Below are 26,718 nucleotides of genomic sequence, written 5' to 3'. Positions count from 1 at the left end.
AAAACCGGTTAGGTTTAGTTTTTAACCTATGTGACACTAAATATTTTCACAGTTCATCTGACAGGGTGTTATCCATAATGACCAATATAAGAGGATCCTCTTCCTTGTCTTTTTTTCATATCTGAAATATCATCATTGTAATTAATTTCTTTGGGCTTACAATTTGCTTGCTCAAAATGCAGAGCCCTTGGTGGACTCATTTCTCAAGTCCTTAACATTGGAGTATGTATGCATTTACATATCACTCCGATTTCTTCCTTGACCCAAGCTGTGAAAAGATGTAGCAGGGAGTTGGTTAAAAAACACATGAGTTTGGAAGATGATAAGATCATCAGTTTCCTAGAGGCATCCCCAAATGTCACCTTGAATGCTGTTTTTAAACAAAATTTTTGTAGTGTTGAAAATGACTGTAGGAGGCTTTTGTTGATGGGTTAGCTACTAAGGCTGGTCTCTCTTCAATCAAGGAGTTACTACTGGCTACTGCCAAAATTTAGAGGGTTGTTATTAACTCTAGTAGGTAGGGCATAAATATCTGCCTTTGGTGCAAACTTTGTGCCTTGCACCAAAGGCAGATGTTGAGATTCATTGAGGATTTAATATCATTTTCTCTACTGTGATCCCAGCTTTGCCTTACTCTTAAGGAACTAGCCTCTGAAGCAGTAGAAGCAATACAACAGACAACATAGCTTTAGCTCTTCAAACTCCAATTTAAAAAATCTTTTACATAATCTAAAGATACACATATAAGGTTGTTCAGCTTTCAGCATTAAATAAAGTCTTATTCTGGTGATAAGTGGAGGACGTTTTTGGGAGATGTTACTTAGCATATTTTGAAATAGAAGCCACACTATATAAGAGAAGGAAATGAGGTTGGAAGGTTTTTTTAAAAATTAATGACAGTTTAGGTTTAATTGTAGAAGAAACATTCTCCAGAAATGACAGAGAATAAAAGTTACAACACAGTCATCAACACTTGCAAAATGATACATAACAAATTATGTGGCTAAAATGCTGAAATCTGAGCCCTGTACACCAAAGTGTACATACGTATCCACGTAAAGACAAAGAACCAGTTAAATGATTCATTCTTTCATCTAAGACCTATTACATAGATAAATTTGAAACATATTTGACATGCTTTCCCCCCCCCCCGCCCCCCACTGTCTTGCTGAGTTGCTGAGGCTGGCTTTGAACCTGTGATCTTCCTGCCTCAGCCTGTTGAGTTGCTGAGATTACAGGCACGCACCACTGTGCCTGACTCTGCACATGCATTTTGATTTTTGTACCTCAGCCAGTATTTTGGGATCTTAGACAAGGTGTCAGGAAAAATCAGTATGTGTTCAGGACCAAGATTGTTTAAGGGACCAGGAGTATAGCTCAGTGCTTAGCATGTGTGAGGCTCTTCGTCTTATCCCCAGAACAATAAAAAAATAAATAACCTGTTCATGAGGTAGAAGGAGGAGGGGGAAGATTCCTCAAAGTCTGCTGTTCATCTATGACTTTTAACCTTGCAGAAAGAGGCCCCATGGCCATGTACAGTAGTAATTGTATACTTATAGTTTTGGTTTTAGAGCTTTGGGGCCTTTCATTTTGTCATTCTGTTTCTGTCACACACAATGACATGAATAACCTGCCTCTATCATCAACCCCTTTGGGGACAAATCATCCCCAGTGGCCCTGGAGGAAAATGCAAGCATAGAAGTGTTACCAAGCACTCCTTTCTGTGTACAAAGGCTACATGGGGAGCAGTACAGTCCAATTCTTGCAAGTTCCTTTTTCCAATGTTCCCCTCCTCTCCACATGAACCCTGTGTTGGAGAGCAGCACATCAAAGTTTGTGGCAAGTTTGAAGGAACTTAGCTGCTAAGTTGCTGAGCTGGTTTTAATTGAAGTGTGAAAAGGAGGTTTTAAGGCAGATACACAACATCCTGTTGTTTGGGTGCTTGTCTCTTTTTTGCACATCTGGCTGAACTGGGAGTCAGGTGGCTGATTTGTGCCTGGCTGTAGCAGCAGCGACAGAGTCCCTTTTACAGTCCTCTGCCTAGACCCACCCAGAATCTACCAGGCCATGGATGCAGTGACTGTGTATCATGGGAAAATAAGCAGGGAGACTGGAGAGAAGCTCCTGCTTGCCACGGGGCTGGATGGCAGCTATTTGCTGAGGGACAGCGAGAGTGTCCCAGGCGTGTACTGCTTGTGTGTGCTGTAAGTATGTCACGATGGCGGCCTGAGCCTGCCAAGGGCACAGGTAGCAGTGGGCTAAAGCCAAGCTCATAGAGGTCTTTTCCAAGGCCCATCTCATGGCCTCAGGAATGCCTCAGGTTTGGCCCAGGGAAATGATCGGTGTGCTTTGGCCTAGGTTCCTCTCTGTGGATTTTGTTACCCGAGCTTCCTGCTCTCCAGACGGGCTTCACCAGGGCTTTTTGTGGTGGGTGTATTACACACCCTTTATAGTTGGAAAACATGGTCCAAAATTTACCTTCACTATGAGAAAGAACTGGGCTTTCAACTTGTGTTTTGACTTCCAGTAGAAGTCAGAAAGGTAAAGCCCTGGGATGTTACACTGTTTGGATTTGTGGCCACCAGCTTCTGAGAGAAGTAAAGGCTTCTCTCCAGCTTTTCAGCTTTCTATAAATGGGTTTGAAAGTGTTATCTCAAAGGAAGAGCATCAAATTCAGGGAGAAGAGGCAGACTAAGAAATGGAGTCCATTATTTTAAGAATGCAATATCAGTTAAATCAGAATGCTGAGGGGCAGTGTGTGTGTGTGTGTGTGTGTGTGTGTGTGTGTGTGTGTGTGTGTGTAAACTGCCTCTCCAGATCTTCTTATTTTGCTTCCTTTAGAGGAGCTATGGGAGGGGGGCAGGAGCTTTCAGAAACAGGACCCTTCTTGATAAAAGCTAGGACTGACGATAGTTTTGTAAAGAGTGCGGAGGGGAAAACACCTTTGTTATGATTCAGCTTTGTTCTTTGTCTAGGCATGTCTCAGTCTAAGGCCCATTTTGAACCAGATGCACCTACCTCTTTGCTCCAGTGCTCCTGAAGTGGGCAGATCTTAGACCTAATCTTGCACTAGTTAGATGCTAGGCTTGTGACTTCAGCAAATTAATTTCTTAGCCCCTCAGTTTTCTCATCTATTAAGTAGGTACCATATTATAACCTATATCATAGGATTGTAAAGATTAAGTGCCATAATGCACATAAGAATGAGCATAGGACTTGAGACATAATAAATGTTTGGTGAATATAAGCTCTTGATATTATTATTATTATATCCTTCTCTCTTTAGTTGATTTTACTTTGTTATCATGGGTGTATTTCAATGGAAGGACCTAGGACAAGCATTGCTGTCAGTAGGATAAGAATACATATGAAAACACCAGTCTTGCACCAAGGATTTAGACAGAAATAAAACGAAGAAAAATGTTTGGTAGTGAGTTCAGTATCTGATGATACACAGCAAAATTTTTGAGATACTTTCTACAGTGAAGAAACTTTCTATATAGAGGATTTTCCTTGTATGTTGGTTTTGAAAAATAGTCAGGCCTTGTTTGTGGTAGTTCTTAGGTCATGCTTAAGTATATTTGCATAAAGTCTTCAAGGTGTACATGTAGATGGGCTTGGATCTTTATGTTTGCTTATATGATTGTTTTCCTTAAGGAGAACCCAAGGAAGGGTGATGAAGGCCAACTATAATTCTTATGTTTTTTTTTTTTATCAAAAGAAGATGAAGGAAGCCAGGAATGGTGGCAAATGCCTGTAATTACAGCAACTCAGAAGGCTGAGGCAGGTGAATTGCAAGTTTGAGGCCAGCCTCAGAAACTTAGTGAGGCCCTGTCTCAAAATTAAAAATAAGAAGAGCTCGGGATATTACACTGTGGTTAAGGGGCCTGGGGTTCAATACCTGGTGCTAAAAAAAAAAAAAAAAAAAAAAAAAAAAAAAAAAAAAAAAAGAAGGAGTGAATGGCTGGCAAAATAGGCTGTTTTAGAGAAGCTGACAAAAGAGGTAATGTGTTCCTTAACCCCTTAACCTAGAGGAAAAGTGAAGGTTCAGAAGAAGCCTGAGCAAGTATGAGCAGGCAAAGGCAGTGTGTGACAAGATAAACCTAAGGCTTCAGCCTCACCGGTCATCAGGCCATTTCTTAAACTCATTAGGCATGGTTCTCACTTAGGGTTTTTGTGCTTATTGTTCCTTCTGCCAAATATACATTTAGTTTAACTGGCTCTTCCCTCTGAGAGAGAGTACTTTCATGACCACTCTATCTAGAATAAATGCCCTCATCTTGTCACTGTCACACTCTTATTTTTTTCTCCAAGGGGCTTCAAATTGTCTGACATTCACTTGTTTACTTATTTATTGTAGGCCTCCCCTGCAAAAATGTAATCTTCATAAGAGCAGAAACATCATCTCTGGTACCAGAAGCACATTACTAGTTCCTAATAGGAGCTCAGCAAATGTTTTTGAATTAAATGAATGAACTGTTAAGGCAAGTTCTAGTCTTTGGGGAAAGAGCTTTGGACTGATATTAGGAGGCTAGGGTGTGGGCCCTGAGGAAGTTACTCAACTTTTCTGGGCCTTAGTTTCCATATTTATAAAACAGGAATAGTAATTTATGTCTTAACTTCTGCAAAGGATTGCCATAAGTGACATATCCAAGAGGAGGCCTTTAGTTTTTTGACCATGTAGGACAGAACCACATAGGAATTAACTTAGGCTGGGAGAAAATTCTCAGACATTCAAGTTTCTACCTAAAGAGAACTCAAGTTCTCCATGAAATCCTCCTTATGAAGGAGCAGAAAATAATAGGGAAGTTGGGAGTTCCTTTACTGTGCTTCAGAATGGTAGGCATACAGGGGCATCAAAGTCTAATAGGGCCCAGCAGCTCAGGAGGCTGAAACAGGAGGATTTTGAGTTCAAAGCCAGCCTCAGCAACTTAGGAAGTCCCTAAGCAACTCAGTGAGACCCTGTCTCTAAATAAAATACAAAAAAGGGCTGGGGATATGGTTCAATGTTTAAGTGCCCCTGAGTTCAATCCCTGGTACCAAAAAAAAAAAAAAAGTCTAATGGGGCTTTATTGCAAAAGCCAGACTGCTAGAGAAGGAAGACACAGTGATACAATGCCTTTATCACAGTTTCTCAACTTATTTGAGCTAGCTGTCCCTTTAAATAAACATAAATATTTCCTTCCCCTTTTTTGCGTATGGCACTGTCATTACAAAGTCAAATTTTATTTTTGGAATAAACTGAACTCATTTAAAATCAAAACACTTATGCCTGTGATATACAGTAGAAGTAACAATGTAAATGGTGTCATATGTATATGCATGAACAACAAGGTATAGCTCATAAACATGTATTGATTGCAGAGCTTACCCAGAATGTTTTCTCATTCTCTGCTGTTTATTCCCATCTAATCTAGAAAGTTTGGTTGAACTTTACTTTCTGTATTTTTATTGATGAGATACAAATTTCAAGTGTCTTTCAAATTGTCATTTACACTGTACTTTCAAACTATTCTTGCCCCTTTGTCCAGTTCTGAACCCTCCAATCCTGGCTCTCATATGTGGAATTTTTTTTTTCTCTTCAGTTTTAGAAAATAGAGTCTCTTAAAACACTAAAGAAGTTTTCTATTTATAGGATTGCTCACCTTCATTTTAAGTGAGAAGTTTTCCAAGTATTTTCTCTAAATAAATCTTGATTTTTGCATAAGTCTGTTAAAATACTTATTGATGATGGAAAATTTGAAAAACATAGATTAATGGAACTGAGGGAAAATCATCTAACGTTTATAACCTAATGACAACTGTCATTGAAAATTGAGTTTTCTGATTTATTTTAATAAGGTGAATTGCAATTCTGAGCATGGATATGCTTTTATGATATTGTATTCTGCAGCATTTCCCACTTAAAATGAAAAAATTCCGCTCATATTTTAAGGCATTATTTTTAATGGCTCCACGATAGTCCAGCTAGCTACTGAACATATTGTGTTTTTCTTAACCAGGAACCTATTTTTGGAGATTTGAATTATTCTCTTTTTAAATTATAAAATTTATCATGATTAATATTTGAGAGCATAAGTTTTCCTTGTTTTATGATTATTTCCTTGTGTGATTTTCAGATATGGAATTTTGAAGTCAGAAAACATGAACAGTTTGGGATTCTTTACATACATATTTTTCCTAAGTGTTTTATTCCAGTTTATATACTCACTAGTAATAAATGAGAGTGTCTATTTTACTGCACCCTTCCTAAAAATGGGTACCCTTGTTAAAAAATAATTCCCCTTGAAATTTGGTGTCTCATTCTTTATTTTATATTTACACTCTGTTTTTCACTTTTTAGATTTCTTTGATTAGCAATTGAGTGTCTTTTTATATGATGGTTAAGCAGCTGTATTTCTTCGTTTGTGAATTGGCAGTTTGTGTACTTTTCTTTAACTTACTGTATTTAGGTTCTAGCACAACTTTTCAAACTAAATTATTAAGAAAGTTGCCACTTAGAATGCAAGATGCTTATTTTGGGAATCCTATTGAACACCTGGGTACTTATTTGACCAAAAATATAATAAAATTGACTGCTGTTATTCTTAATACAGTATAAATATAAGTATCTATACGTATACATATGTATATATACTATACAATCTATATCTATATATGTATCTATACCTATATCTATGTCTATATACACTTATCCATACATACACATCCTTAATCTATTACAGATATCCTTTGTCAGTTTGGTGTTTGCCATTACTTTTTTAAAAAATATTTTCTTAGTTGTCAACAGGAATTTGTTTTATTTATATGTGTGCTGACAATCAAACCCAGTCTAGGCAAGCACTCTGCCACTGAGCCACAACCCCAGCCTTGCCATCACTTTTTTGATGCATGAAAATTAACATTTATAGTAACAAAATCTATTACTAATTTTCTTTGTTTTTGATTTCTTCCTTTGTTTCATAGCTTAGAAAGTCCTTTCTCAGCTCAGGAGGCTGAAGCTGGAGGATTGCAAGTTCAAACCCAGCCTCAGCAACTTAGTGAGTCCCTAAAAAGGGCCGGGGATGTTGCTCAGCGGTTAAGCACCCTTGGGTTCAATCACTGGTACCCCCACCCCCCAAAAAAAGTCCTTTCTCCTCCAGAGATGTTGTAAAACTTTTTAGTGTTTGTTTTTCTTTAATTTTTTCCCTTTGGTACAGGGGATTGAACCTGGGGATGCTTAAACACTGAGTCACATCCCCAGTCTTTTTTATTTTATTTTTTAAAATTTTGAGACAGGGTCTCACTAAGTTGCTGAGGCTAGCCTTGAATTTAGGATCCTCTTGCCTCAGCCTGCACCCCATCCCCCAAGTTGTTTGGATTACAGGCATATGCCACCATGTTGGGCTGTTTTAAAGTTATGGTTTTCTTAGTTTATTTTTAACTCTGTGAATAAAGGATCTGATTTGATTTTGTTGGCTGATAGCTAGCAATTGTCCCAATATAATTTTATTACTAGAACTTCCATTTTTTCATTGTTTTTTTCTGCTTATTTTACCATCTATTAAAAGATTTTGCTATCTCTATCTATCTATCTATCTGTTATTTTTTCTGAACTATTTATTTGGCTCAAGTGATCTACTTATTCTTGTACCAATATTACTGTAGTACCATACTGTTTTTATATATTTTTTAAATTATTTGTTATTCTTACCTATTCATTCTTAGAGATGAAATCTAAAATAAGTTTGTTAAATTTTTAAAAGTCCTATTAGGATTACATTAACTCATTAATAAATTAAGAAAAAAATTCTCATCTTTAAAGGATTTACTCTTCCTTTTCAAATACATGATGTCATTCCATTTCTATTTTTTTTCCATTTATAACTATCAATATAGTTTTGTAGTTTTCTTATAAGTCCCGCGCGCTAATCGATTGCGCCACTGGAGCTCCTAGAGTTTTGTAGTTTTCTCCCTGTAGGTTTTGATCATTTTTGTTAAGTTTATTTGTAGTTATTGTTTTAGTGAATGTGGTAATTTTTATCATAAATGGAATCTATTTCTACTATATTTTAATTTGCATAGGAAAGGTATTTTATATTTTTTCTTGTATTTAATCCAGTATATTAAATGCACTTATTAATGAGAATAGTTTTTAAAATATTTTTAGTTGCAGATGGACACAATACTTTTATTTTATTTATTTTATGTGGTGCTGAGGATTGAACCCAGTGCCTCACATGTGCAAGTCAAGCACTCTACCATTGAGCTACAATCCCAGCCCTCGTAAATTTTTTTGTACTTCATTTTCTTTGGTTTTCTAGGTACATCAAGTTTATTTTCATCGAGGTGCATATTTATTCCCTTCTTATCCTCAGTGTAGATACAGCCATTGGGAAAGTCCTGACTGCCAACTTGGATTGACTGATGGTATAAAGAGGAAAACTAATTTAAAATATTTTATATATTAGCTTGAAAAAACAGCTTACTTTCATGATGAACATCCTTCTGTACATATCTGACTTTGCTGCTTATCTGATGAAAGAGAAAAAAATGCTATTATGATTCTTTAGCCTCATGGACTCATAATAAAATCATTTGAAATATGTATCTTTACATAAAAACACAATTATCCTTCTATCTTTTAAGATTTTAAAGGGAGCCAGGCATGGTGATACATGCCTGTAATCCCAGCACTTTGGGAGGCTGAGGTAGGAGGATTGCAAATTTGAGGCCAGCCTCAGCAACTTATTGAGGACTTAAACAATTTATTGAGGACCTAAGTAACTTAGTGAGACCCTGTCTCAAAATAAAAAGTAAAAAAGGGCTGAGAATGTAGCTCACTGGTCAAATGCCCCTGGGTTCAATTCTAGTAACAAACAACAACAAAAAAAAAAGAAGAAGAAGAAGGAGAAGGAGAAGAAGAAGAAGAAGATTTTAAAGGATGACCAGGAGCAAAGCACCTATCAAATAACAGAACTGGAGAAGTGGAGGAGGAGCAGTGATGAAAAGAAATTCTAGCTTCTCAATTATAATACGTAGAGAGGAACAGTGTGGCAAAAAACTTGACATTATAACTTAACTTCATTTAGTGAGAAATTACAACTTAAGTTACATTTAGTTTTTGAATTTTGTTGTATATCTATATATTGAGGCCACATCCTCATGATAACTTGGGTTACCAAAATTGGAATTATCTGAGCACAGTTCATTAATGGCAGAGTAAACTTGAAGACCAGCCTAGGATTCACATTTACCCCATATAGACAACCAAAGGGCAATTCCTAGGCAATTAAACCAAATGCTGGTTCTGGTTGATAATGTAAATTTGCAAAATTAGTATGAAGATGTCATTATTTTCAGCAAAGGAGGTGTTCTGGGTTGACCTCTTCTGGACTCTTCACCTGGCTTCTCCAGCTCACTTCCTTGCTCTCTCCCTCAGTGCATAGCTCCAGCCCTATGTCCTATAAAACTCCCTTTCTTTTTGAGAATTATGCTTCTGAAATTTTCTTTTAAGACCCATATATTAATACATTCCTTCTAATATCATAGCTGCATCATATATTGCCAGTTAAGATCCCAAATCTCCCAGCCAGATCCTCTGAATACATATCCCAGCTCTGACCCTGAACTAGATATTTTACCTTAAGCAGGTTGAACTTATTGTGCCTCAGGTTTCTCATCTATAAAACAAGGGATGGTGATAATAATAGTAGCTATCTCATAGTGTCGTTACAAGGATTATTACATGAGTTCATATGTATGAGGTTACCACCAAATATATGTTTGCTAATATAAGTAAAATATCTATAAATAATTTCAATACAAAGTTAGACCATCAAAATAAATAAAACTTTAGTGGAAGTTCAGTGGGAGAAGAGAATAATTTATTTTTATGACTTTTCAAAATTGATATTACACAGTTTTACCATTAGTTTTGAAGATGAAAGACTTTTGACTATTCCAGAAATTCAGATTTGATCTGAACAAAAGAAATTTTGACCATAGGAAATTCATAAACCTCTTGAATCAGAACAGAGTCTCAAAAATAATGGTTTTATATAGGTTGTTATTCCTCTGAATATAAAACATTTGTTTAAAAAAATCAGTCACATGATTGTGCCTTGGATTTTCCATCTACTACTATTACTTTGTATAGGCATACACAGTAAGGGAGCTAGCTTGTTTTATTTGCAGTGTCACGAAGAAGTCAGATGTAACTAAACTTTTTCTTTTGTGTAGTTCTTGAAGTGGTAACTAGGAAGGAATTGATGTGGTTTTGTCAGTTCGAAACCAAGATCTGACCCCACACTGACCCATTGAGAAAATAAGAAATAAGTTGAGTGGTTTTCTTCTTCTGCATATCTAATTTGAACACTTTTAAAGGCTTAGGGACAGCTTTTGATGAAATAAAGAAAAAAATTAATATCAGCAAAGACAGGATAAACACATGCATGTGGTCATTAAAATGCAAAATATTAGTTATGAAAATAAAATATTGCTAACAATTTTTTAAAACTCCATGGTTCTCTACCAATTATTCATTTCCTGGATTTTTTTATGATAAATTTTAAATTCCAGACTTATCAGCCAGTCCAAAAAACAGCTTAATGGGGACATAATGTTAAAATTACACTACATTCCCCCCTCTTTGGTACCAGGGATTGAACCCAAGTTTGCTTAACCACTGAGCCACATTCCCACCCCATATATATTTATATTTTTTCCTGTTGTAGATGAACACAATACCTTTATTTTATTTTTATGTGGTGCTAAGGATTGAACCCAGTGCCTCATGTGTGCTAGGCTCTACCACTGAGCTACAACCCCAATTCATCCCCACCCCTTTTTATATTTTATTTGAGACAGTGTCTTACTAAGTTGCTTAGGGCCTTGATAAATTGCTGAGGTTGGTTTTTAACTTGCAATCCTCCTGCCTCAGCCTCCTGAGCCACGGGAATTACAAGTGTGCACCCCTGCACCTGGTTTATATTACATTCTTGATTCATCTGTATTAATAGAGTCAGAATAAAGATAATCCTGGAAGGGATATAATAATTTTTAAAAATAAATTTTATGTTTCTGATTTGTCCTTTGTCAATCTCAAAGTCATAATCCTAGGAATTTTTTTGTTTAAAAATTTGTTTTAGTTACTTGACCTTATAGGGAGCCAAACACAATGATGCATGTCTATAATCCCAGTGACTCTAGAGGCTGATGCAAGAAGATGGCCAGTTTGAGGGCTCAGAAACTTAGTGAGTTCCTCAGCAATTTAATGTGACCCTGCCTCAAAATAAAAATTTTAAAAGAGCTATGGATATAGCTCAGTGGTAGAGTGCTCCAGTACAGTAAATAAATAAATATTACTGTTTTGTACTATAAGCTATAGAAAATAAAACTATAAAATTTGGTTGGGGAAGAAGGAAGTAAATGGTTCAGTAACATGTCTCTATGAAGACTGAAACAATTGACAAAACTTTAGCTTATATTAAAATAAAATTACATTAAAGCATACACTAAGTGATTGTAGGAGAGATGGTATAGAAGTGCCCTGGGTAGATGAAATAGGCCAGTTTGACTTTGGGGAAGTTATCATCAATATTCCCAGTAAGGCATGGACATTCTCTTTGCACTTTAATCAGGACTTCTGTGACTTTAATGTTTATACAATTCCCCTGAAAACGTTCAAATACAGATTCTAATTCAGCAAGTCTGGGCTAGGGTCTGAGAGACTACATTTTTCACAAGCTCTAGGTGATGCCAATACTATTACACTAGGTACACAATCTGAGTTTCACTGTTTTAGATCTCTTCCATCCATGACATAATGAAAGTTGGCTGCTGGAGATCCTTGGTCAGTTACTTTAAAATGGAAGTCTTGACTTGCTGGCTTATTTGAGGGGCAAAACAATTTTGTTCATTCAGAAATTTGAGAGATTTGTGGTGGTGGGTGGAGGAGGAAATTGTTAATATTAGATGCATTAATCATGAGAAATTTTGTGTGCCATTGATACCAAGTTGTTCAGAGTCTGAAGGAGGTAAGAACTTTTGAAGTGGCACTTAGGTTCCTGCTGCTTAACTGAAAGTGAGATAAGATCAGATTCGTTAGGAAACAATTTTCAAAACAGAGTCATTTATTTTGACTAAATGAGGCTGAATGATGGCAGGAAGATAGATTCATTGTATGTTTTAGAGACCACTTTAGAATGTGGGAAACCAGTTGCTTACCGTTTTACTTGCATTGTTGTTGAGATTTTAAACAAAGTATTTCCATGCCACCCTTCATGTTGCTGAATTTTTTCTATTAATTGCTTCCCATAGGAAAATGGAAGTAAAGACCTATCTTGATTCCCTGCTTTCATCTTCATTTTGCTGTGTGGCTTTAAGAAAGTAACTCAAAGCTTATGTTTCAAATTCAATGGCGAAAAACGATAATTGAATTTCTTTACTTGTTCCTTGTCTAGGATTTACTAAAATCAGTGGACTGTATGGTAGATTTCAATGGCTACAAACAAAACAAAACAAAAAGACTTTAACAGTGTAATATTTTATATTTATTGAGCATATTATATATGATCTAAATATTCTGGCAAATCTTCATAACAAAAACGAAACATTTCATGTGATAACACAAGCAGTTAAATTGACATTTTGTTCAATGTCAGGAATCAAATGAACCTGATTAGAGTGTTTTAGATGTATTTCTTTGTTCTTTAGGTAATCCTTACTGATTAATATTGGTTAAAGGTACAGTCATTTAATCCACATTTTAAAGACTTTTACTTTTAAAGGGAGTTAAGGCAAATGTGGTCATTGACTCAAACATGACCTTGTCTTTGTAATACTTTAGCATTATCTTTTTATAACTTTAAAAACACTGATTTTTAACCAGATTTTAGTGTCTTAACGGAAGATCTCTATTGATTCGAACTTGTGCCCAAGAATAACAAGTAGAGCTGGGCATGGTGGTGCATACCTGTAACCCAAGTGGCTTGGGAAGGTGAGGCAAGAGGATTGTGAGTTTGAAGTCAGCCTCGGCAACTTAGTGAGGCCCTATTTCAAAATAAAAAAAAAAATAGGCTGGGGATGTGACTTAGTAGTTAAGAGCCCCTGGTTCAATCCCCATGTACCAAAACCATAAAAAACACCCCCCCCATAAAACCAAAACAAAAATATTTATAAATAACAAGTAGAAAATGTATTAAATAAACCCCTGTTGATTAACATTCAGCTTCAAAATTTAAAATAATTCAGTATGAAGTTTACTTACCTTTCAATGAATTAAAAATTTACTAGGCAAATTATGAAAAAATGCTCAACACCACTAATCAAAACCAAATGAGATATTACTTCACTCAATAAGAATGGCTATAATCAAAATGACTAAAGATAACAAGTGATGGCGAGGATGTGGAGAAAAAACAACACTTGCACATTGTTGATGTGGATATAAATTAGTACAGCCATTATGGAAAAAATTCCTCAAAAATTAAAAAATAGGTAACTGAGTGCTGTGGTGCATGCCTGTAATCCCAGCAGCTCAGGGGGCTGAGGTAGGAGGATCATGAGTTCAAAGCCAGTCTCAGAAACTGCGAGGCACAAAGCAACTCAGTGAGATCCTGTCTTTAAATAAAATACAAAATAGGGCTGGGGATGTGGCTCAGTGGTTGAGTGCCCCTGAGTTCACTCCCCAGTACCTCTCCCCAAAAATTAAAAATAGAAATACTATATGATCCAGCAATCAAACTACTAGATATCTATCTAAAGAAAATGAAATTAATGTGTTGAAGAGACATCTGCATTCCTGTGTTCATTGCAACATGATTCACAGTAGCCAAGATGGCAAGATAAAGAAAATATGGTACACATATGTATGGAATACTAGTCAGTCATAAAAAGAATGGGATCTTGTCATTTGGGACAACATGGATGGAACTGGAGATTATTATGTTAAGTGAAATAAGCAAGGTACAGCAAGACAAGTACTGCATGATCTCACTCATATAGGAATCTAAAAAAGTTGATCTTATAGAGGTTGAAGCTAGAATGGTGGTTACCAGAGACTGGGGAACACGTGTCGGGGAGAGAGAGAGATGGGGGGAGGTTGATCAGAGGTTGATCACACTAAGTTACAATTAGATAGGAACAAGTTGTGGCCTGCTGTTGCACAGTAGGATGATTATAGATAACAATAATGTGCTGTACTTTTCTAAAAGCTAGAAGAAAGGATTTCGAAGGTTTTTGACATAAAGAAATGCTAAATATTTGAGGAGATATGTTTAACCTGATTTAGGCATTATACAATGTACACATATATCAAATCATCACATTATCCCACTAATGTAATTTATTATTTTAAAACTTTTTTTAGTTGTAGATGAACACAATACTTTTATTTTATTTGTTTATCTTTATGTGGTGCTGCTGACTGAACCCAGTGCCTCACACGTGCTAGGCAAGCATTCTACCACTGAGCTACGGCCCCAGTCTAATACACATGAATTTTATGTTCTTATTTGCCAGTTAAAATGAATTTAAATATTAAAAATTTAAAAGAAATTCATTAGGCAAATTCAGTAGCATTACCATGTATCCTAAAATAAATTTTTATCTGTTGCAGGAGGGATCAAGAATCCAAGTTCTAGAATCAAATGGACCTGATTCAAGCCCCATTTTTTTGGAGTACTGGAGTTGAATTCAGGGCCACTCGACCACTGAGCCACATCCCCAGCCCTATTTTGTATTTTATTTAGAGACAGGGTCTCACTCAGTTGCTTAGTGCCTTGCTTTTGCTGAGGTTGGCTTTGAACTCATGAACTTCCTGCCTCAGCCTCCTGAGCTGTTGGCATTACAGGCATGCACCACTGCGCCCAACTGAAGTCCCATCTTTGTTACTTGATCTCTGCTCTGGCTTTAGTTGCTTAACTTTTCAAAATTTCAGTTTCTTTATCTCAAATGAATTTCATAATATAAAGCTTATAGAATTTTTGTGGGATTCAAAGGAGATAATGCATTACTATGGACTTGTTTTCTCCCAAATTCATATGTTTAAATTCTTATGCCAATTTGCCTGTATTTTGAGTTAGGAAATCTAGGAGGTAATAAAGATTAAATGAGTCTATAAGTATAGGATATAAGAAGAGGGAAACACACACACTAAGAGGTCATACGAGCACACTGCAAGAAAGTGACTGCTTACAAGCCAAGAAAGTGTCCTCAGAATGAAACCTACCTTGCTGGCACCTTGATGGTAGACTTTCCAGCTTCTACAACTATAAGAAAGAAATTGTTTAAGCCACCTAGTCTATGGTATTTTGTTATGGCATCCAAGCTTACTACCACAGATGTTGGTACTGTGGAATAAGGTGCTGCTGTAACATATACCTAAAAATGTGGAAGTGGCTTTGGAACTAGTTAATGGGTAGAGGCAGGAAGAATTTTTGGGTGCATGCTAGAAAAGCCTATTACCATGTATAGATTTTCGGTAGAACTAAAGTTCATTCTGATGAGGTCTTAAATAGAATTGAAGAACATATCATTGGAAATTGGAAGAATGATAGTCTTTGTTATAAACTGGAAAGAACGTGACTGAACTGTGTTCTGATATTTTGTGGAAAATAAAATTGTGAGAAAAGAAATTGGATATTTAGTTGAGGCCTCCCTCTCTCCTTTCCTTCCTTTCTTCCCTTCTTTCATGCTGGGAAACAAACCCAAGGCTCATATATGCTAGGCAAGAGCTCTACCACTGAACTACACCCCCAGCTCCCTGAACTGAGATTCCTAACCAAAGTTTTTAAGGGGTGACTTGGTTCCTTCAGCTTGCCAAAGAAGAAAGATGAGTTGAGGAAGAAATTGTTAACCAAAAATTAAATACTTAAGGACCTCTGGAGAGTGAAGCCAGGGGCCCATAACCACTGGACCACATCTCTAGCCCTTTTTATTTTTTGAGATAGGGTCTCACTAACTTGCTGAGGCTGACCTCAAACTTAAGATCCTCCTGCCTCAGCCTCCCAAGTACCTGGGATTACAAGTGTGCACCACTGTGCCCAGCTTCTCAGCTTGTATTGCAAAAATGGAGGAAAATTGTTCTAAAGAGAACATCAAGGGTGTGACTGTACTCTCTCCTTAAGGAGATTACCCATGACGTTAACTGTTTATCTCAGCAGAATCCATGAATAAGTTTGAACCAAGTAACAGAGACACTGACAGTTTGTAGCAAAGGGAACAAGACAGCAGGGTAGATTTATTTGGCTTCAAATATGCTTTATCTGGCACGAAAAGGAAAGGATGACATGAAGGAAATTCAGAAGTCACCAGGGCTGTCATTCCCACCACAAACCCAGAGTGCATAGGCCTAAGGGTCAAGGTTGTTGTGCCAAAGGGCAGTACTGAGGACAAAACAGCTGTATGGACAGGGCTAGCTCTCCAACAAAAGAGGGCAGGGGCTCCTCCACAGAGATGTGATGGTGAGTCTGCTATCCCTGGGGGCTTGAAGGGCAGAATGTTGAACTAAAGATTATTCAGGGGCTGGAGATGTGGCTCAAGCGGTAGCGCGCTCGCCTGGCATGCGTGCGGCCCGGGTTCGATCCTCAGCACCACATACCAACAAAGATGTTGTGTCCGCCGAGAACTAAAAAATAAATATTAAAAAAAAATTCTCTCTCTCTCTCTCTCTCTCTCTCTCTCTCTCTCTCTCTCTCTCTCCTCTCTCACTCTCTCTTTAAAAAAAAAAAAAGATTATTCAGTAACCTTAATTTCTAATGGAAATTTTCTTGCTATATTTTGGGCTTGCTTGATACCTGATACCTTTGATTCCAATTTCCATCTATTGGAATGGAAATATCTATCCTACCATTGTATTTTGGAAACATGTAACTTGTCTGGTTGCATAGAAGAGAAATTTTGCCTTGAGGTGAATGGTACCTTGAATCTCATCCATATATGATTAGATGATATTTAGATGAGACTTTGGGTTGCAGACTTTAGAGTTGATGCTGGAATGCATTAAGGCTTTTCAGGTTTGGGGGATGGAATGAATGTATTTTTCATGTATTTTTGAGGGGCTAGGGATGAAATTCTATAGACTGATTGTGTGTCCCTAAAATATGTTTCAATCAGTTCCCCTCAATGTGACTGTAGTTGGAGATAGGCTCTCTAGAAGGTAATTAGGTTAAATGTAATCATAAGAGTAGGGCCCTAGTCTGATAGGATTGGTGGCCTTGTAATAAGAGGAAGAGAGAGACGTCTTTTACTCTTTCCCTGTACTCATGCACTAAGGAAAGACCATGTGAGCACACAGGCAGAAGTCAACTGTCAACAAGTCAAGAAACAAGACCTCAGTATGAAAACCTTTCTTGGTGGTAACTTGATCCTGGACTTCTAACCTCCAAAACTATGAGAAATACATTTACATTGCTTAAGCCATCCAGTCTATGGCATTTTATGGTAGCTGAGGAGACTAATACAACATGTAAAAATCTTGGCATATAGTAGAAATCGATTGTACAGATTGTAAAATGCATGTAAACTAAATAATGGAGGAGACTGTTTACCGTATTTCAAATGACAAGCTTTTTTAAGTACATTAGCAGCATTCCTTTTTTCTCATTGACAAATTTTTATTTTATTTGAATCAAAATAATTGTCCATATTTATGGGATACAGTGAGATTTTAGTATATGTATACAATATGTGTAATGATCAGATCAGGGTAACTGGCACATCCATCACCTCATACATTTTTCATTTCTTATGTTGAGAATATTTGAAACCATCTCTACTAGCTATTTTGAAATATACAATTATAGTCATTTTCAACCATGGTTATTCTGCCATGCTATATAATGTTAGAATTAATTCTTTCTATCCAAAGGCACCCTTGTACTAATTATCTATCTTCTTCACCTCTTTCCCTCCTCCACACCCTTTCCAGGATCTGGTAACCACTATTATATTCTGTACTTCTTTGAAATAAACTTTTTTTGCTTCCACATATAAGTGAGAATATGTGATGTTTGTCATTCTGTGCCTCACTTATTTCAGTTAATGTAATGTCCTCCAGTTCTATCCATTTGCTGCAAATGACAGTTTCATTCTTTGTTAAGGCTGAATAATATTCCACAGTACAGGATTCTCTTAAAATTCCAATTACTATTACTACTATATTATAATATGTTATGGAGTAATAAAGTAATATTGTTACTCTATATTAGAAACAATTGTAATATCATAAGAAGGGTTATATTCTTACATAATTATATACTTATTATATGATGGTAATATCATAATTAATAATATTAATATTACTGTTAACTTAAGTGGGCCTCGGGGTTCTTATCCTAGTGAAAATTTTTCACCTTATGGCCCTCTGTGTAAAAATAATAAGCCTATCATTTGTTAGAACTATTTAATAATTCATTATTTTTATCAATGACAATAGGTGCCTAGTATATTTCCATCTAAGCAGTCTTTCTACTAGAAAAATCCTTATAATGTGAATTCCCACTTTTAAAAAACATGAAAAGATAAGGAGGGCTCTCTGTGAGCTGCACCTAGGCAGATACAAAGACTCGCTGGCCTTCACTTCCTATGAATGCAATCGCACCATACTTGTGCATCCTAGTATAAATAACATATGTAACAGTAAACTCAAATTTAGAACATCCATTGCTCTTTTGGAATTTTTAGTAATGGAAATTTATTCTTTCACAGGTACCAAGGTTACATTTATACATACCGAGTGTCCCAGACAGAAACAGGTTCTTGGAGTGCTGAGGTATAGCTCTTTTATTTATTTTTGCTTCTGTGGGTATCAGGGAGGTGTTTGATATTTAGGTTGGTTTTATAAACGAGAAGTCACATTAAACATTATCAAAGTATTCATCAAATTTAAATCACTAAAGCTCGTATCAAAAAATTTTCATGGGTTATTAAGTAATCTTTGGAGAATTTTGGTCCCAGTCCTGTTCAGCCACCATGTGTGGAGTGGTCTCACTTTGGGGAAAGATAAAAAAGTTGAAAGATTATGTCAAACTTTTTGTGCATAAATGAAGTTTCAGAAAGCCTATAAAAGCCAATAAAATAGCTGGACGCAGTAGGGCATGCCTGTAATCCAAGCAATTCAGTAGGCTGAGACTGGAGGATCTCAAGTTCAAAGTCAGCCTACGCAACCTAGCCCTGTCTCAAAATTAAAAATCGAAAAATAAATAAATCAAATGACTAGGGATGCAGTTCTGTGGGTAAGTGCCACTGGGTTCAATCCCTGGTACACAAAAAGTGGGGGAGGATAATTAAATCAGATATATTTCTAAGTGGCCCCAATAGAAGTTTGGTGCTGTTGGGAATTTAAAAAAAAAACATAATTACTGTTTTCTAAGAGTTTATAAAATCCTTCAGAGATATAACATGAAATTAAACAGTAGTGGGCTTCATTGTCAAGTGCACCAGGTTTCAGGTCTGGTCCCTGTTTTTCCCCAATAGGCCTGAGACTTTAGATAGGTTACTTCACTGTTATGTGAACCAGTTTCTTCATTTGTAAAATGAGTCTGAAAATAGTTCTTTACTCACAGGGCTCATTTCGAGGACTAATTGAAATAATGCATGAAAAGAATCTTTTAGTCATAGGGCCTGGCACCTAGTAAAAATGTGAACTCTTGAAAATTGTTGAACAAAGTGATTGTATATAGTCCAGTGCTGTGTTATCTAGAACAGGAGTTCAAAGAACAGAGAATTTCCAAGTATTAGGGTGGTCAATGCTGCTGTGTGTGAGGAGGCAGTAGGCCCGGCTGAGCCATGATTGGAAGCCTATGGAGAGTTGGAATAGAGGAGAGGATACATTCTTGTGTTTTTATGATATGCTCTGCAAAATCCTAGTGTTCTGTCTGGAACACTGGGGCTTCTTGCAGCAGGTGGGGGGTGGTGCAGGAGAAGAGGAGGTAAGTGGGTATATTTCTCAGTATCTACACCTTGGATTCAATCTGAGCAGTTCCTTTTTTATTTTAATTATAATCTAGGGCTCAGAGTAATAGTTCTTTACAACAAAGGGTTCTTGTGACTTTGAAAATGTTTGAAACTCACTGTACCATTCTAAGAAAGGCCTATAGAGTGAAATCCATTTCCATGGACTAGAGTTGTATGGTATATCACTTCTTATCAATCATTGAGGCCTCTACTGAAACTTTTAACTACATATGCTTTCTATGGGTTCTCCTTACAGCTGTCCATCTTTATAATGAAAGTATAAATGCAGTTTATACATAACATATATAATAAAATATAATGAAAATTTATTATGAAATTTTGGAAATCTAAATGCTAACATCAACATTTATTAAAAACTTAGTTTATGCATTTAGGAAACTCTAAAGTGTACATTTAAAAAATTAAAAGCTCGAAGCTTTACAAATTCATCAGTAAACTTGAAAGTACTAATTATAGAGTACAAACATTTTGAACTACTTAGATGTATTAGGGCAAGTTTTCAAACACATTATTACTTTATACCGGGATAATTAATACTATAATACTAACTAAAGGAAAAGCAATATCATTTCTAATCAAAACTGTTCCTGATTATTTTTTAAAATACTCTATCACTGAAGAGATATTAAATAAAAAATTAAACTTCATTTATCATGAAGGATAGTTACAAATATGTGTGTGTGTGTGTGTGTGTGTGTGTGTGTCCAGAAATAGTTCTTGTCTCTAGGGAAGTATCCTTTGTTGCTGAAAAATATTTTCTATGAATGGGATCTCAGATTCTTAGAGTTTAACAACATTGTTTTTAAACGTGTTTTCCTCCATTTCAAACATAGCATCATATGCAGATTGTTACACTCTTGTGACCAAGTTAAAGAGAGGGCTTATTGAACATAAATGCCCCCTCTTCCATCTGTTTAATCTGACCCTGTTTATATAATGATATTGCAATTATCTGCACCAAGAGAGCAGAAGATTGGCATGGATTATCCCCCAATACAAAACAGTTCAAAATTGTTTATTTTTGAAATACATATTGCATTTTTTTTCTGTCTGCTGAATTTGCCTTCTTAGTTATGTTTTTCTAAGGTGAATATTAAACTAGTATGTATTCTTGGATCTCATATCACCTGACTAGAAAAATTTTCTAGAGCATATTGAAGACCAGCTGTGATCCAAAACATGTTTCCATGGATAGCTAAGAGGTGACAGTATGGGAAATGTACAGATTTGAATAACAGCTGAGTTCAGTGACAGGATGAGAGTTGTCAGTGGTACTATTCTTGTGGTAAATGTATTTTCAAAATTGGGTAAATGATAGATATTTATACTGCTTTTTGGAATAACATTTTAGTTTGCCACACTGTAAGACAAAATCATGGCAGTAATACTCCATCTTTTGTGAAAAGATTATATTAGAAATCTAGGCAAGTCTGAGATTTGTTTTAAGGAGTGGGATGAAATTGAACCTTGGATCCAATTAATTACAAAAGACAAATATTATGTGTATTTTTCATTTTAAGTAGACCTTTAGTCTAAGCTATTAACTTAGCTCCTGTGACTCAGGGTAAAATTTTGCTGAATTATTAATTTAGAAAATTCTACATATAGCTAACTATCATTTCTTAAAATGTGAATTGTCAGCAGTACATTTGTAAAGAATGCACTGACCTCTCCCTGCCAACTTTAGTGCCTTTGTGCTTTTCTGGGTCTTTTTTTATCACAAGATCAGTAGATACTAAATAATTTTACTTATTCATGCAAACAAAACGCTATAAATTAGGTCAATCATGTGCTAAGAAAATATTACATTCCAAATTGAAATTATTTCTACACATCCAGTGCTGTCATTTTTCTCTGTCGGCATGGATAATCAGTACCCAGCAAAATGATGCTTCTGTTGATAAATGGTTTTATGAACCACAGGAATAGTTAAAAAGATGTGTGGTTTGAAGTCTTTCCACAGAGGGGAGGGTATAGTTTCTCCTCTTGGTGGTGACTCTGACTTTATTAGAACCATGCTGTTTTGGATGAAGTCTCAATAGAGTTTTAGGAAGGTGTCTGGAACACAGAGATTGAGCTGGGTGGGAGACTGTTCTACATCACTAGAAGCATATGAATGGCCATTAATTGGGAGCTAAAAGAACTTTTGCAGTGTTTTTGATGGAAAATTACTTACCCCAATGTAGAAAATGACCAAGAGTTAGCATGGACAGACTAGTTATTTCTAGCATATTGTCTATTTGATAGAAGTCTGCATGCCAATCTTCATGTTTTCTCATTAAATGTTAAAAAACAAGCAGCTTCCACCTCAAAAATTTTCAATATAGAATAGCTGAAAAGTAACTTTTTAAAAGAAAAAAAACTAGTCATTGTTCAATTGCTCAAGCAATACTAATTTATTTTATGTAAAATGACAGTTTTGAGCTGATGCCTAAAGCTTGGCTCATAAACTTCTGTGGGAAATTGTTATTGAATTCAGGCAGTGTTTTTGCAAGGGAACTGATGTTAGGGAAGCAAAACATTTTAATAGTCACCTGCAAATAATGATCTCCTTAAAAACAAATAAATAAAGGTGACCTTATATAGCTTTTCATTTTCATGTCACAGGGAAAATCTTGTCACAATACAATGCTGATGGAGTGAGAAATTTGGGGGAGGATAGGGAAATTTCCCAAAGAAGAAAAAATTTAATGTGAGGGATGAAGCAGGACACAGAAGGTGAAAGAGATGAGGACTAACTAGCCATGCATTGTGTATATCCTAACAGTCAATTTTTAATTTCCTGTGTAGTATTTTGTATTGTGAAATGATGTCAGGGAGGAGGGATTGTTGGTTGTTTTTGGGTTCCTCAGTCTTTTTATTAATGACCTGTAGGATCTGTGCTTTTTCTATGTTTAACTGCATCCCTCTGTTGCTAAATTCATTGTGGGTAATGGCCTGTATACCCTTAGAGGTTCAGGATGTATAATGGATAGCAGGCAGGAAGGGCAGGGCAATGAACAAGAGCTTGTACAAACTAATACCACCCTTGGGAGAACTGAAATGACAGCTCATTAGCTCTTCTTGCAGGGAAATTCAGCCAACCAAAGTAAGCTCTTCTGGGATGTTTTTTTTTTCTTCCTTATGTTTTCAAATATTTGAAGAAGTTATACAAATGTTACTTCTCTAAGCATCCCTCCCACATTTTGTAGGCCTTTTTGTAGTATTATGAGGTAGGTAAATAATTTGCTTGGCCTTTTATTTTCCAGACAGCACCTGGGGTACATAAAAGATTTTTCCGGAAAATAAAAAATCTCATTTCAGCATTTCAGAAGCCAGATCAAGGCATCGTAATACCTCTGCAGTATCCGGTTGAGAAGTCCTCTGCTAGAAGCACACAAGGTACTACAGGTATGGTTCAGTGTTGATTTTTGACAGGGTTTGGAAGCTGAGTGTTAAGGAATCAGCCTATTCATAAGCATATAATCAATTGCAAGTTCTGTAAGAAAAATATAATGAATAGATACAGCCAGCAAATCAAGAAAGAGAGGTGACTATTTATGTGCCATAATTTCAGTCTGCTATACTATAAGCTTGTCATAAAACTGCAAAAATATAAAAAGTTCCACGAAGTCACAACTTCTTTATATTTTATTTTTTGCAGTACTGGGGATTGAACCTAGGGCCTTGTATATACCAGGCAAGCACTTGACCACTGCACTATATTCCCAGCCCTGAGGTGATATGACATTTTAATCTCCTTTGTCCCATCTTGTGCTTTCAGTCTTTTTAAAATATAGATAAACACTTGATCTAAGCCAAAAGACTGAGAAGCGGTTCCCTTTTGTAGCTATATAAGTACCATTTCACTTTGCTAATCTAGACATTAATGATTGAAAGATGGGCTAATTCAGAGAACTCCTGGGCTGTCCTTTACCTTTGTCTGGTAAACTAGTTTTTTTGTTTAGGAATATAAAGGCTAATGTTAGCCCAGTCCACGTGATTTTGATTTCTGAATTGGTGGTGCTTGAATGAATTATATTTTACTACCACAAATGAAATTCAATTGCTAAACGTTTTTGTTCCACTGCCACAAGTTGGCTAATTGTTCTTTTCTGCCCAATATGCCAGGCTTTATAACTCAGTTTTAAATAATAGTTGCTTGAAGTCTATCAATGCACTGCATCATTGTGAATTTCAGGCTGTTGGAAATTTTACAACTTAACCTGTAATCGTAATCCTTTGTAAGTTGATCTTTTCTTGATTTTTGTTATTCTTTTTCATTAGGGAGAAGAGATTCTGATGTCTGCCTGAAAGCACCATGAAGAAAAATAATACACCTTGTACTTTATTTTCAATAATTTAAATATATGCTAAGTCTTGTATATTGTAGATAATATAGTTCAGTGAGCTATAAATGCATTTCTAACATCATCATAGTCCTGTACTGGAAGTATGTAGTCTGATGTTAAAGTTGAAATGGATATTGTAGATAATGAGAAGTTTTGAAATGAGGATTGGGAAAAAATAATTCCTTAGGTTATTTTTAGTTATTATATTTACAAATAGGAGACAATTTAAAGCATAATGAATACTTTATAGATTAATGTCAGTTCTTGCCAAGTATAAATAAAAATAATTCTCTTTTTTTTATAAAAAGCACCATTTTTAGTGAAATGTTATTTGATAGTTACCTATTTTTAAATTCTTGCTTGATTGTATGATGGAAAGGTGGTTGGTGTTCCTTGTCTTTGTCGCATACAGTTCTTCACTCGCTATGGTGTAATAGGCTCTTTTGGGAGTTATGAAGAAGTATGCTAAAATAAGTACTAAAGAGTAAAGAATTTTGTTTAAATCTCAAAGAAACCTTCTTGCCATGTTCTGATGTTGGGTAGTAAATTTCACAGACCATTTTGGAATTTAAAATCTTATGCCTTACATGTTTATTGTATTTGATGCTATAGGTTTTGAAATTATATTTGAAATCTGATGAACCATATTTTTATTTTCATTTTCTTCTGTCTCTCTACTACACGTAAAGACTCATTTGAAGGAACTCTTCAGTAGCTGTGGCTCATGATTGATTTGTGAGCAGTCTCCCTATTAGGTAACCCTTACAAACCATCGGAAAGCTTATGACATATTAATTTTTAACAATTCTGAGTGATTGAAACCTGAGTGAGAGTCAAACTTGTATGCAGTATTTTCTTCTCACATTTATCTATTCAATATTTTTGTGTTTGATTATATGCCATGTTGCTTCAGGGCTCCCAGAATTCACTCACTTAACAAAATAATAGTGCACTGGGGGTAGAGGAGTAAAAACATTTGTTCCCTACCTTCACAAAGTTCACTGGATAAGAAGACAATATAATAAAAGACAATAAAGGAAACTAAAAATGACAAGAAAACAACCACAATAAAAGTCCCTACATACTTAAGTGAGGTTCTCAGTGTGTAGGTAGACCTGTCTTTAGAGTCAGAATGAATCACCACAAATACTTTGGTCCGTGTTTCATAGGAAAAGGCTGTTTCATTGTAAGCTAATATATTGGAATTCTGGGTTATGCATGAATGTTATGAGTTTGGTTAATAATTAATGAACTGCTTAGAGAGCTGGTTAGATCTGATTTCTGAGCATTTAACATGAATGCTATGAGAATGCAAAGGTGGAGTATGGCCGTAGGAATGCATGGTGGCAGTTCATCATTTCTTGAAGAGCCTTGCTTTAACTTGTAAAGGAATTCAGAAAACCTACTTTTAAAATAAAATTTATATGATTAAATGAACTTTAAATATTTGTAGCTTGCATTTAAATATTTAATACATGTAACCATTTTTTTTTTTACTTTTCCTAACTTGTTAATTCTGGAATAATTTTAAATATATGAATGATGTTTGCTTTTATGAGGGTCTATTTTGGAAAAAGTTTTCTGGAATTATTAGTTTTTTACATTCTAATGTAAAATCAAAAGTATTCAAATGCTTTATTTACCTAATTTGTCTTAAAATATTCCCTTAAAAATATTCAGAGACAGATGCTAATTAATAAACTAAATAAAGCACTCATGTAGGCTACCTTACTTATCTTACTGGACTGATTCCCTAGAAAAGATAAAATCTTTTTTACTATTGTCAAACTTTCCAGTTGATGAGCCTATCCTATCTTCTTTGCTTGATCTTTTATTCATCAAGGTTTTTTTTTACTTTTTCATTACCAACATGAGCATCATTATTATTTCTCAGTATGTAATAGGTTGCACCTATACAGAAAGGTCATATTCTTGCTGTATCTAAAATATTGCCATGTTAACATGAACTGGTAAGATGCTGAGTCGAGGTAGAAAAATGCAGACTAGTTCCAAGCATACACCTCTCTTTAGGAAAAAAAAAAGTGTCAGCAAGCCCACAAGGAACATGACAGCTTATCAAATACTAGTTTATTTCCTCTGAAATTTGTTCTTAAGAGATAAGGTCAGCTGGGAGACAAGCTTAGGTAATTGTTTGTTACAGGCAGGGAAACTTGTGGCAGTGCATAGGTAGAATAAGTCTACCTAAGATCAAGTCCTTTGGTATAAATAATGTGTTGGATTTAAGGTATTCTTTGTGATAGAATGGATAGAAAATTTTAAAATGTGAGAAGTGCTTTCAAATCTATTAAGAATATTTTGACATCAGCTCATGTTTTATTTATTTTATTGAGCTCAGAATCTAAAGTCTATTGATAATAAAACGCAGATTTTCCCTTGAGTATTTCAAGGTTGCAGGATGTCTAGTTTT

The 26,718-nt window shown here is 35.6% G+C and overlaps 1 protein-coding gene across 1 annotated transcript; it reads left to right on the top strand.

The window, feature by feature from the left end:
• The first annotated feature begins 1,952 nt into the window (after positions 1 to 1,952).
• On the top strand, positions 1,953 to 25,870 carry Sh2d1a (SH2 domain containing 1A). The gene is made up of 4 exons (XM_005319333.3): positions 1,953 to 2,204; positions 18,691 to 18,754; positions 23,208 to 23,349; positions 24,226 to 25,870. Exons 1-4 carry the CDS (start codon positions 2,068 to 2,070, stop codon positions 24,261 to 24,263), a joined length of 381 nt encoding a protein of 126 aa, XP_005319390.1. The 5' UTR covers positions 1,953 to 2,067; the 3' UTR covers positions 24,264 to 25,870.
• The last annotated feature ends 848 nt before the right edge of the window (positions 25,871 to 26,718 follow it).

The sequence above is a fragment of the Ictidomys tridecemlineatus genome, chromosome X (genome assembly GCF_052094955.1).
Source record: "Ictidomys tridecemlineatus isolate mIctTri1 chromosome X, mIctTri1.hap1, whole genome shotgun sequence".
Taxonomy (NCBI): Eukaryota; Metazoa; Chordata; class Mammalia; order Rodentia; family Sciuridae; genus Ictidomys; species Ictidomys tridecemlineatus.
This window is presented reverse-complemented; position numbering and strand designations above follow the sequence as displayed.